This window comes from Chaetodon auriga, chromosome 2 (genome assembly GCF_051107435.1).
Source record: "Chaetodon auriga isolate fChaAug3 chromosome 2, fChaAug3.hap1, whole genome shotgun sequence".
NCBI lineage: Eukaryota > Metazoa > Chordata > Actinopteri > Chaetodontiformes > Chaetodontidae > Chaetodon > Chaetodon auriga.
Window position 1 is genome coordinate 24044222 of NC_135075.1, and position 13031 is coordinate 24057252.

Sequence of the window (13031 nt, forward strand, 5' to 3'; positions counted from 1 at the left end):
ATGAATTCTGACTGACAAAAATCAAAAGCTGAGACAGATAAATACTGTTACTGTAAATTAAATCTCAAAGAAGGGAGAAAGAAAGCACTGGCTTGATAGCTGTGCAATCAGATAGTCAGCATTTTGTTAATGGAGCAGTTGGAGGACAGACAGGGCAGGGGAGGGTGGGGGAAAAACATGGCATAGGAAAATACAGAAAATGGAAAAATATCACCTCCCTGAACTGAGCAGGATTATTATCTGCAGCTCCCACAATGACTTACAGTACTCTGGCCAAAATGGCTCTCATTTTAAAATTACAAAGTAACAATGCCCTATACTGTCTATCCATTTGTGCTGCAGCTTCCCTTTGGGAAGCGATTGTGATACAGTCCAGCCTTCTGTCTAACAAAGAATGGACTATCTTCTCACTGGAAATGTGCTTACACTGAAACCGATATGTAAATCTAACAGGAATTGCTTGTTTTTTAACAGTATCACTTGCATGTTCCCCTGTAAAGGATGCATCTTTGTCACTGTAATGCGTATCTGTATTAGCATCACAATGCATTAAGAACATGGCAAATTCCTCTCACTAAAAAGGTAAAGCATGTCCCTTTCTTGCATGCAATTATAGTACATGTAAAGAAAGGAAAGTCTTTAATGGCTTCCTAGTGAAGCAGTCAATGTTAACTATTGTATTGTCACCGGCTCACTGAATGAATGGGTTTGGTTGAAGTGAGATGCCTCGATGGGCTGATTCTAGTTTATCTTGATTTAGCTGTCATTCCCCCAAATGAGCTGCTAAATCAATTGTGACAGAGGGCCGTCATTCTTCTGTGTCACTGGAGGGTTTATTGGGGAATAAAAACCATCAGAACAAGGTGAGATGAAGCATGAAATTTCATGACATAAACCTACTTTTTCTTGTTTAAAAAACTCATCGCACGAGGGCTATAACAAGGTTCAAATGAAACGAAATGCACCGGATATTTGAGGATTGACTACTTGGAAAGAAACCACATTATCACCTACAGTACGCAATTTATCAGGTCGATCCAGAGTCATTAAAAGTGTGGGCAGCCACAATGATGAAATGCTATAAAGAGGGTAACTAATTTTCAACTGAGCAGTGATGAAACACGGTGTAAAGAAAATGACTAAGTGTCATATGAAATAAATCCACTCATACTAGATTTCAAGGACTGTCAAACTTTAAATTCCTTTTATACACACAGAAAAATCATGGACAGAAATACAACAATTCTGAAGTAAGATTAATACCCTGCTATTCAAGGTGATTTCAGTTTTTTTTTACCTCTGATCTAATTCTGTCTGAGCCCAAATTCTAAATTAAAATGAAAAGCGTGTATTTAAATTTGTAGATTTGATTAAATTTTCTATAGAAGCTCTGCTCAGGTTATTGCTTCATTTCGAATGAGTACAAGCCCAGCGGCTACAAGATAAAATACGTCTCAAATAATATGTTTTGAAAAGCTGACAAGGAGGAGGAGGTTCTCACAGAAAACTTATAATGAACATAATGTTAATTATGATATACTTTCAGAGAGAGGACAGATAGCTCTTCAGGACAAAGGTTGTACTTGAATTACAGTGTCAAAGACAAACCAAACACAGCCCTTCTTTCTTTTCCCTCTGTTGCCAAAGAGAGAAAAGAGAAAGTGTTTGAGGTTTTGCGGTACATTAACTGATCATACTAACCTAACTGATTTTACCAAACTGGTCTGAAGCTCAAATGTTTACCGAGCAGATGATCACCTGGAGGAAAATAACCATTAACTCCTTAAAAGAGGTTGCAACAAAGCAGATGGTGAGCACCTCTGGGAAGGAGGGATGTGGTGGAGCTTTGACCACAACAGCTGCAGAATGGATGGGCTCACTCATTCAAGGAATCATGAAAGGAACTGCTGAAGAAATCTGACAGTGTCTCGCTGTTAGCCGTGTGACTGGGTTTCCGCTATGTGCGTACACTTAGAATGAGCTCCACACTGATTTTTACCGTAGCTTTTACCTTACAAGCTGTCATGTAATTGCTGTTTTTCCCAAGCACACTTGCACACACTCGAAAATGAGTCACAATAGTAGTAGATAAACTAGTAAAAGCAAACATCAGCAATTTCTGACTATGTATTTGATTTAAAAAGGGTGTCTTTTACACCCAAAATTTATACCCAATTGTCAAAAATTGCATTGAAAATCTCTACTTCAGAGATGATCAGAGATGTCTGGATCCATTGTATTAGATCACAGTAGTCGGAATAACAGACAGTATATTTATAATTGCTAATCCACCTTAAAAATGCATTATTCAACACCGTGGTTCATTATTTACATGCTTTTACCAGCAATGTTATCATGTACAAAATCCCTCAAGATTTCATCAGAAAATAAGGCCCAGAGATGGCAGCTCAAGGCAATCTCTAATGAACTATTCATAATCTATTGCATTTATTCAGCAGTAAATATTATTTGCTTTATTTTTTTGTTAACAGTTTGAAGCACTTAACCCATGACGGTCCAGAACAATTAAACTGCTTAACCTTAATTATAGTAATGCCATGAGAGAGCAGTGCAGTAACAGCACAGGTGTGGATCAAATATAGAGAAAATGATCATGTACGTGTTAATATCTTGGGGGAGTTGTTTGTTTGTTTGTTTGTTTGTTTGTTTGTTTGTGAGACCTTTACAAATCACAGGTGGATGATTTGCTATTGCAAGATAGCTGTGAGGGTTCTTCAACATGAAGGCGTTTAACAATAACTCGGTAGGGCTGCCATTGTGTCTCCAGTGGAAACTTAGAAACACGAGCATGAACTAAGGGTGAGAGAAAATGCCACAATGAGTGGGACGCTGAAGGCCTGTGTGCTCTTGCATGAAAAATCATATTCTTCTACTTTTCTTCCTCTAAACTGATCCTTTTTTTTATTCTTCTGTGGTCCCTTTACTACTGAAACCACTTCAGTGAATGTGAGATGCTTTGTCCAGCCAGCAGCAAATTCTCATGTCAGAACAAGGAGCCACCAAAATGCTTCCCAGTGAGCATTACAGGCTAGACTACTGAGCTTCTTACTCCTGGGTCACTGTCTTTCTATTGTGCCACTCGTGTGCACCACAGAGTGAAACAAACGAAATTCACATATTAAAAAATATATTTCTTTTCACTGAACAAGAGACAAACTTTTACAACACTTGGGTTGAAAAGGAAAACCCTGTCAGGACCTCCCGAAGAGATAAACACTCGTCAAGAGGGACAGACCTGGTAGCACAATCTGTGTTGTAAGTGATGTGTGTCAACTTTATGAACACATCTGCTATGCAAATGAATAATGTAATCATCTGACACAGCTTGTCTGTGATCATGAATTATCTTTTCCCCAACTGCTTGTCACAGCGGCTCCCACTTCTCAGGGAACTACACGAAAATGTTCTTGAGCTGCAGCTCCTGGTACCCGTGTTGCCGTTACATAAGGTTGGAGTAAAATATTCATCAAGCTGCTCTGGACCACATCTGTATGCAGCTGAGTGCTGAGGAAACACTTTTCTCTAAACCTGCTAACTATACCAGGGTGGCTGCTGCTGGGTTTAAAGTGGTTTGCGTGAAAATGTGCTTGATTGGCTTTTGTGTATGCTTGAATTTCTGTGTGTTTAGTGTTTATACACATGGTATGTGTGTTTGAGGGATATAATTTTGCACATGGTGTGTGTGTGTGGTTGTACAAGCATACAGTAATGCGCATGTCTACATGCCTAAGTGTCTGCCTGTCTTCATCAGTATGCTGAGTTTGTACTCGTGTGCATGCATTTCCTGTTTTTAAAGCAAACATTTATGTCTCGCTGCAGTGCCAGTAGACGTGGCTGTTCCTCTCCTCTCTGCATGCCAGATCATGCAGCAAATGATGTCTAGCTGGCTCAGGGCATGTTATGAGACGGCTGTAAAGTTAAGTTACCTTCCGGGGCCAGCAGCAGGGCCATCAGGACATCTAGCTGACCCATGGATCCCTGGGAAGGCATAACTCAAGCCCCCGCCTAAATGACCACACACCACTCTCCATTAAAGGTTTACTGCTTAATCTATATAACTGACCAGGCTGCTTTACATCACGTCAGGAGCCTTTTCTCTTTTTTGATTGTTGTAACGACCGTTATTCAATTAGAGTAGATGTTGACTGATTGGCAACTGCCATGGGAGGTGTTTGATTTTCAATAGTGCAACTCAGAAGCCCAAGTGATCGTAACTGAAGATGAACTGGCAACATCTCACCGTGTTCATCAACTCAACCTGCCATCTGACTGAAGCTGCTTTCTTAACCTGCAGCTGTCTGAATGAAAAAAGGCAGAAGAGGGGAATGTTAATATATACATTGAGGATAAAGAGAAAGGAGATCAGAGAAATCAAAATTAAATATGCAAGGACACTGCTTATGTGCATTAATGAAGAGGGAACGAGCGCTGTGGTAATGACGAAGGATTTGAGGCTTCCATGTGAGAGTGGGATCAAGAACGCGCTGCTGGAGAGGCTCATTACTGTGGCCCACACCGACTTATACCTGTGTGAGCGTGCATATACGCATATTTTACATGTGGGAGACAGAAAGAAATATAGAGTTCATGCGCAGGGTGTTGCACGCCCGACGATGTGTATTATTATGTGCACAACGGGTATATATAGCCCACCCATGCATAAAGCCATACTGAACCTAATGCTGAAGAAAATACCATACGTACATTAGAACACACACAAGATGCACAAAACTTAAGCGTGTGTGTGTTCTGTCACACTGGGTTCAGCCCGATTAACGCTGGAGGCCTCGACAAGTAAGATACATCCCGTGTGGTTTGTAAGACTCTGGAATCAGGGAGCTTATCAAATCATACATATACTGTACTGCAGGCGGCCGCTGGGGAGTATTAGATTAACCAATACACAAAAAAAAAGCGTTCGAAGAAAGAGTTTCCCAAATCCACTCACTACTTGGGATGATACTTCATACTGATCTTATTTAGTGAGGTGGTTCCCACTTTTTGTTATCTATTTACTTATTTTTGGCTTTTAAAAATATTCAACATCAATACAACCTACTTAGAATCATGACTAACACGATAGTATTCATGGCCTCCACCCAATTTCACTACAGTGCAGCACACCTACAGACCAGGCACCTCACACCAAACTCCTACAGTGTAACAGCCCACAAGAGAAGTCTCATGCTTTACACCAAGACCCACATTTTATTGGCTATACTGACAGCTAACATGATTATCGTCTGTGATGTGAAAACAGCAGATCCCTGCAGTCAGTGAAATAAAAAGTCTGTGCCCTAATCATAGGTTGGTAATAATATCCTGACACACTGCAGAGCGGCTGTCCTGCATGGTGCTGGCATAGACGGCATAGTGTTGATCGCATTGGAAGGCGGTAGAGGAAGCAGTGCCAGAGTCTGGTCTGGTTCAAACGCAGTCTAGCGTTCAGCACTGGAGCTGAATGGGAGGGGGTAGCAGAAATGGGGGTGAAAAAACGGGGCATGTATCGCACCGCTCTGCCTTCCACTTCCATCACCTATGGCTGCAACAAATGGTTCTTTTATTACTGATTAATCAGTTTAAAGTTATTTTTTGAGTAACTGATAGATTTTCTGGTCTATGAAATGTCAGAAAATAGAGAAAATGGCGATCACAATTTCCCAGAGTACAAGGTCAAAAAACAAAACCTAGAAATACTGAGTTTATTTATTTATCACAGAAGAGAAAGAAAGGCAGCCATTCCTCACAACTGAGAAGTTGTAACTAGGGAAATGACGTAAAGCACAATGACTTAAACAATTAATTTAGTCTCTTTTATTATCAAAATACTCATTAACTTTCTCTATTTCTGTCAAAGTTACACTAGATTTGCAGTTATTAGGATTTGCAGTTGGGTAATTTTCAGACAAAGTTTGAAAAACTTTGCAACTTGCCATCCTGTGCTACTTAGGTTAGAGCCCTTTTTGGTGAGCGTAAACACCTGGTCTGCTGAGGTGTCCTTAAGTAAAACACTGAATCAGCTGCAGAACAGCTTTGCTACTCAACCACCATCTGACCTGCCAGTACTTTTTAACAAGAGGGAAATTTTGTTTGGATTAGGGACATTCCTAATGACTAATTTCCCTATAATTCAAAAAGAAGTATAAAATTAGAATAGCCGACTCATTTAAAACAGCCAAAAAATTTAATACAATTTAATGTTTAAGATTAAACATTGTTCGAATATGTGAACATTATAAAGAGCCATTTGAAACCCTCAATCACATTCTGCAACATCCAAATTGTAATTTAAATGTCACTGAAATGTGTGGCAAATTATCCTGCGATTTAAATGTGTACATTAATAAAGTAATACAATGGAAACGGCTTATAGTGATCACATCTGTCTGAGTCAAACTGATCCATAACCACCACACCAGAGCCACTGTGTATCTAGACTTTTAGAAGTGTGGAGGTAGCTATGCTAAAGCTAATGTTGTTCGGTGCTACACCAGCATCTAAAAGGCAATGTTAACCCTCCAGCGATCTGTATGTTACATTTATAGCAATTTCTGCCTTGGTGGCTCTCTTTTTCCCCATCATGACTTCATGATTTCTCTGTGCACCGACTTCAGGTAGCAAGCTGGAAGCAGACAGGTTACCGCAAGACAAAGTACAGTATCATGAGAGCAAAATAATTGATTGATTCTCTCCGAAGCTTTTTTATCCACATACGTGGCTGATCACTGTAAGTGATCAATATAAGCAATTTCCACAGTAATAATAAGTTTAACTGACCTAGTATTTATTGCAAAGTTAGCAACATTTAATCGACTAGTCACACACGTCCCTACTATGGGTGAGGTGTGACTTTTCATGTGAGATCGTGGTGAAAATAGTACTTAAACTGGAGTCTGGATTGAAAATGAGCTTCTTAGATGACAGCAGAATACAGAGGAAAACTGAAATACATTTTCAAGTTGATTTTGAAGTCTGAGTGTTATCTGCCAAAGAATCTCTCATTTTAATTACCTCTGAATTCAAATAAGCTGCTACCTCACCGATCCCAGTGAAAGTGATTTGAGTAATATCTGTGCTAAAATGTGTAATTGCCCGTGAAACAATTCCAAACACATGACAGTACTTTACAAAAAGTAATTCTTTTTAAAGTCAAAGAAAGGTGTGTTATTTTTGCAGCGACCCGAGCAGTAAATAGCAATCACACCTTCAGTAAAGTAGAAAGAGCTATTACGCTTGTCGTGGCTGGCTGGATAGAAAATATGTGCTAAATAATTCATCAAATGTCCAGATGTACATGAGCAGGACATATTTTCTCCATAATATAAGCAGATGTAAACGCAAGACTGATTGGAAGAAAGGCTATGGGGTAAAAAATGAAATCAAATAGTATTCCTATTAATCATTTGTGGATTACGACAGGCAATACCTCTCACTGCTTAGCAGCCAGCTCCTGCAGGGCAACAGTCAGAGTGATGAGATTTACCAAGGGGTCTCCTCTCTAAAGTTATGAAAGTGTCCATTGCGTGGCAGCAGACTTCTGACACATACTGTTCTCTCACACTGTTCAGAGCTCCTGTTGTTTTTCAGCCGGTGTTATTAATTATTCAAACCAATCCAAAGAGGATCAATAACGCAAAAACATCACAATTCACAGTTTTTAAGTTCCATACGGTATTCAACAGCAGCTCTTCGGTGCCTTTCATCCATACTAAGAAGAGGACAATTAATCCTACACAAACAAAACAACTGTGCTTGTGTCTTACCTTGAACAGGCGCAGTATGTTGGCCACCATGATGGAAACAGAGCTGGAGGATGCTCCAATGACGCCCACCACCCTCTCAGGTTTGGTGATAATTGGCGATCCTCCGCCCAGACATTTGACATCTGTCCCGTCCTTCTCGATCAGAGCCTGCACGAAGGTGAGCGACTGCTCCAAGGCGTGAGTGTCCCTGGAACAGGTGTCCAGCACACGTGCCCCCAGTGTGATGTTAGGCAGTAGATTATTGTCATTATTGATGCGGTCAAGGGCAAAGAGCATGGCCTCCAGTCTGTGTATACCCTTCTCCTTCTTCAGCTCCCCACACGGCTTGCCATCGTGGCCCCTGGCGTGTACTGGAAAGAGCCCACCTAAGGAGATATCCCCGTCAATGCGAATGGAGTTCAAATGTGTGTGTCCCGGCCCTTTGGGTTTGGCAGCCTGAGCGGCCTTGAGGGAGCCATAGAGAAGCAGCAGCAGCAGCACCGGCACAATCAAGCTGTTTCGCTGACAGCCGGTCCGATCCGGTCTACACGCCGGGGGCTGAAACATGACCATAGCCTGAGCACGCATCCACACCGCACAACCAAACCCAGCAATCAGAAAACAACAGAAGCCAGGTATTATTTTATGATGGCCAGAGGGTTAATTGCAATACCTCTTGAAGCAGCTGGCACAGAAAAGGCTTCCTCTCATGTCTCTCCTCTCTTCCAGGCATTCAATTAATGTAGAATATGAGCTTGGCTCTTTCACAGGGTGTAATCCTGTTCTCCTCTCCTCCTTCGCTCCCTCACTCCATCTTCTGACCACAGCGGTGGGCAGCTGCTCTTGCGTCTGCTGTTATGCACAGGCTTGCCTATGGAGATCCTTCACTTGGGGCATTAGGAAGAACAAAGGTGAACGATAAGCTTTTTCCCTCTGTCTCTCTCCTCCTCTCTCTCTCTCTGTTTCTTTCCTCTCCACCTCAATCAGAAGTTTTTAATCTCCCCGAGTTCCCCTGGGCAGGGATTTGGTATATGTCAGAGCCCTCAGGCCTGCTTAGGTCCACAGGCTTCAGAGTGAATTCCTGAAAGATGAAAAAGAGTAGAGTAGTGAGACAGTGCACAGTGAAAACAGAAAAAAAGAATTTGTATTGGTATGGGCTTTTCAATACTTTTTTTTTTTTTTTGCTTAACCTTTTTACTCCAGCATTATGTGGAATGAAGAGACAGTTCTGCTCCTGAACTCATTTCTTTCTCATATGCAGCTTTTCTGCGTCTACCATTTTGAATTCGAAAGGTTTCCATGAACTCTCAAGGTTGACGGGGCTGAGTGTCACATCTCCGTGCTTCATTTTCACCTATCAACCTTGCCAGCAGATGCACAAAACTCTATCTCAACATTGTGACAATCCTAGACTATTATGTTTCCTATTTCTGCTTTTTTACATCAAACTGGCAAACTGAAACTGTTTTATGGTTCCAGTAACACACGACTGTGCTGTCAGCATCAGTCCATTGTCACTGATTCTTTTATAAATAAACAAACTAAAGGCACAAAAAGTCAAGAAAGGACCTATTCTTACACCTAGTTTCCTTATTTAAACAGAAAAATACAACCGTGCACCTACTGAATTCAACCTTCTCTCTGAACTGAACTAAGACGAGCTTAATTGCCCTCCAACAATCACCAACTCTATTTGGTCAAAATAAACCCTTACGATGTGCAAATATTCTGGCCCTACATGCTGTTTATCCCTGCCGTTGCTGTCCTCTTTGTGCTACTGGGATCGCTGAACAGAGTCTGGCGCTGAGCAGCAGCTCTCACTCGTTCTTCAGAGGCAAACCATCAAATTAGCAACAAAAAAAACAAAAATAAAAAATGCCAAAAAAAACAAGTGGTGACAGACATATCCACCCAATCACCCAACCCTATTAAGTTACTATTCTGTGTTTGCATTTTCTATGAAATTATCATTTTCTGGAAGATGTATCGCCATTGCTGCCACATTACTTCTTCAAAGCCTGTCAAATCATTAGAAATATTAAGGGTTTAAAGGGAGGTTCAGAAACACTGAATAGGGTACTGCTGAAGTTGATATCTCTTTGTGCCCTCTTTGTGCCAAATGAACCACTCCAGCATTACCTAGGTATTTCTGCTTACTACAGGCAAAATCAATTACATATATCATAATAGAATTCACATGTGGGCCTCAGAGTCTCTGCCTTCCAGGAGCAGGAAAGTACAACAAACCAGTAGGGGTATGGGCTAAGAAATGAGTTTTAAATTGTAATTATGCTATTACAGATGGAGAGCAGCTTTTATATCCAAAGTTGGCGAGAAGAAAAATATCCACCTTAAGAAATCGCTGCAATATGCAAGCTGACTTCTGATTCTAAGCAGCCATTAACACAGAAGAAACTGCAGGTTTTCAGAAAAAGACTGAAATATTATCCAGATCACTGGTGCCTGGAATTTAAGCCACGAAGGGATAAAGATATTTTACATATACTGATCACACATAGAAACAAAGCTTCAATACACTGAAAATCTGAAGCATTAAACCTTATTATCGGGTCTATGCTGGCAGCTATCCCTCACTAGAACTGCAACTAACAATCATTTTTATTATCAATTTATGTTCTGATTATTCTTTGAATTCATTGTTTGATCTATAAAACACCAGCTACTAGTGAAAAATTTAAGGTGTCTTCAAATAGCTTTATTGTATGCACACTAAATCGTATGACTGGATAAGTCATACAAGACTAATCCTCACAGTGGAGAAGCTCCAATGTTTGGCATTTTTCTATAAAAATTGACATAAAATATTAATCTCTTTTCAAAATAGTTGCAAATTATGTTTCTGGCAATCAATTAACCACATCCGTTTTGATGTGGTTGTGTTCATTGTCTCACTGCTGTGACGGTTATTTGATGCAGATTCTGTACAGATTCAACTGTTGTAAACAAGCTGCTGAGGTACATAATGCAGACATAAAGCTGCATTTTGAGTTTCTAAGCTCCATCCTGTAATGCACGTCTACACACCCTGACACTTTCATTCCTTCCTTTTGCCTTTCTTCTCCCTCTGACACACACACACACACACACAATTCATGCATGCCATATATAGACACAAAATATGCCACTACAAGCTATCCTGTATGTACATATCTCCACCCTGTTCATTCCTGAAGCTGTAATAGGCTCTGAAGGAACAATCTCCATGCACACAGTCACAGAATAGGGCTGTAGACATTGGTTTTCCAGCAGAGTGGGTTGAAGCCCTGGATCAGCAACGGCTGAGATTCATTGAGAGCATATTGGAAGTGACAAGGTCCTTTGAATACACCCAACTATCTCCTACTGAGTGAGAAGTAATTTTTCAGAGTTGATTCACTGCAGGTCCACTTTAAGTGCTGCAGAGCAGATGACAACTGGAAAGCCGGGCAACTCACCTTAGCCCCCATAACCCAATACAAACCATGCACCAGTATATCTAACACCAGAGCATTCACTGAGGAGAAGACAGTGAGCTGCCAACACAGCTCGGTATAGATAGGCAAAAGAGAAAAATGCAGCTGTAAACATTGAAGAGTTCTGTTCTGCAAGCCTGCAGATTTCAAGACAGATGTCATCAAACGTCATGTTTGTACAAAAGAAGAGCTGGTAAGGAGACAGCTCATATGTCTCCCTCAGACTGAAAAACAGCCAGCCAATCTGAAGGAGTATCTCAAGTGCAACTGAGGGAAAAAGATCTGGCACCCAACAAGATTGCATCAAACATTATCATGCTGATCAGCTTGTTTTGTCTCGTTCCAGATCAATATCGTATAGTGTTTCCTCTTTGACCAGGTAGGTAATTCATTCTTTAATCTTAAAGATCTTAATGCAACGGGGGTGGGCTAGCTATATTCCACCGAATCATTCATTTCAGAAACAACCATCATTCTGCTGAAAAGTCCCATTTTAATCAAGACCACCTTTCAGAGCTCTATTCAACATGACATGTAGTGATGTAGTAACTGAATGGAGAGCGCGCTATTAGCATACTTAGTGAAATCCGGTTACACATTATTAAGGTTTTCACTGTATATCTTATTTCAAGAACTCAACTCTAATATGGTGTATGTAACACGGTGGCTCATATTACAATTTTTAAGCCTGAAAACCCATCTCAGATTTGCTCTGTGTTTGAGGCACATCAATGAACAGAGTGCTAAAAAAGGAAGAAAAAAAAGACAAGTTACAAGGACACTGAATGAGAAGACAAATGTGTGTATATTTACAGATCAGCCCGTAATAGTATACCTCAATACCCACATACAACAGAGACTTGAGAAAAATAAAAATGTCAAAGACAGCTGCAGGTATTACAGAAGATTCCAATCAGGAGAACAACCTTTCCTCAGGTGCAAACGCATGTTTCTGAATAGACTGCGTTTGTTTCAAAAGGCCATACAATAACCTTCAGGCAAATAAATGTGTGTTGTTACATGGCCACACAAGCTACACCAGCAGCTGAATCTACACCTTAATTCTGAAAAGTGCAAAAGCTGTCTGTTTTCAATAACATATCAACAATTTAAAGATGTTCTGTGTTTACTTTCTGCTCATTAAATGTGTCTGTTTTGGCAACTTTAGTATAGAAGGTTTAATTTCCTGAGTATTCTCGACTTAAACATTACCAAATAAAATGAAGACACAGTGTGGGAGCTGTTCTACATCGCGTCTGTCTCACTGCGCCTACACACCTGTCACCACGGCTAGTTTTCAAGAATACTGACCATTTTAATATTTAGAGAGTGTTGCAACAGTTTCCTGATGTTTGAGGGAGGTCTGGAGACAGTTTGTGTTCCAATAGAACATAAATAGCGAAGTCACTGGGGAAGATGTGATCCAGAAACATCTGCTAACACACTGCAGACTCGGGTTGCTAAGAGTAACAATGCAACGAACAGATTCCTCTTTTCACTGAGAAGTAAGCGTCCTTTCCGCTCTCCTCAACCCGCCTGCCCTTACAAATGCACTTCAACTGAAAAAAATGTAACATGTGCCCTCCTTGAAGATGAAGAGTGTGTTGTGAAGAAAAGCCCCAACACCTTGAAACTCCCTCGTATTTTTTACCACTTCACGTTAGAAAATTCACAGCTCTAGCCTGAGCATTTTACAGTCCAATCAGTACTGCAAAAGGAACATAATAAATACAAACAGGGAAACATCTGAAATAAATGTATATTTATTTTCAGAAGATTATTCCCCACTTCATCT

The 13031-nt window shown here is 40.5% G+C and overlaps 1 protein-coding gene across 1 annotated transcript in view; it reads right to left on the reverse strand.

Moving 5' to 3' along the window:
* Nucleotides 1-13031, reverse strand: part of LOC143327606 (metabotropic glutamate receptor 4-like) — a 152666-nt gene that overhangs the window by 115566 nt on the left and 24069 nt on the right. The window contains exon 2 of the mRNA XM_076742057.1: nt 7785-8844. Within this exon, the coding sequence (XP_076598172.1) occupies nt 7785-8351 (567 nt within the window). The 5' untranslated portion in view covers nt 8352-8844. The remainder of the gene's footprint in view (nt 1-7784; nt 8845-13031) is intronic.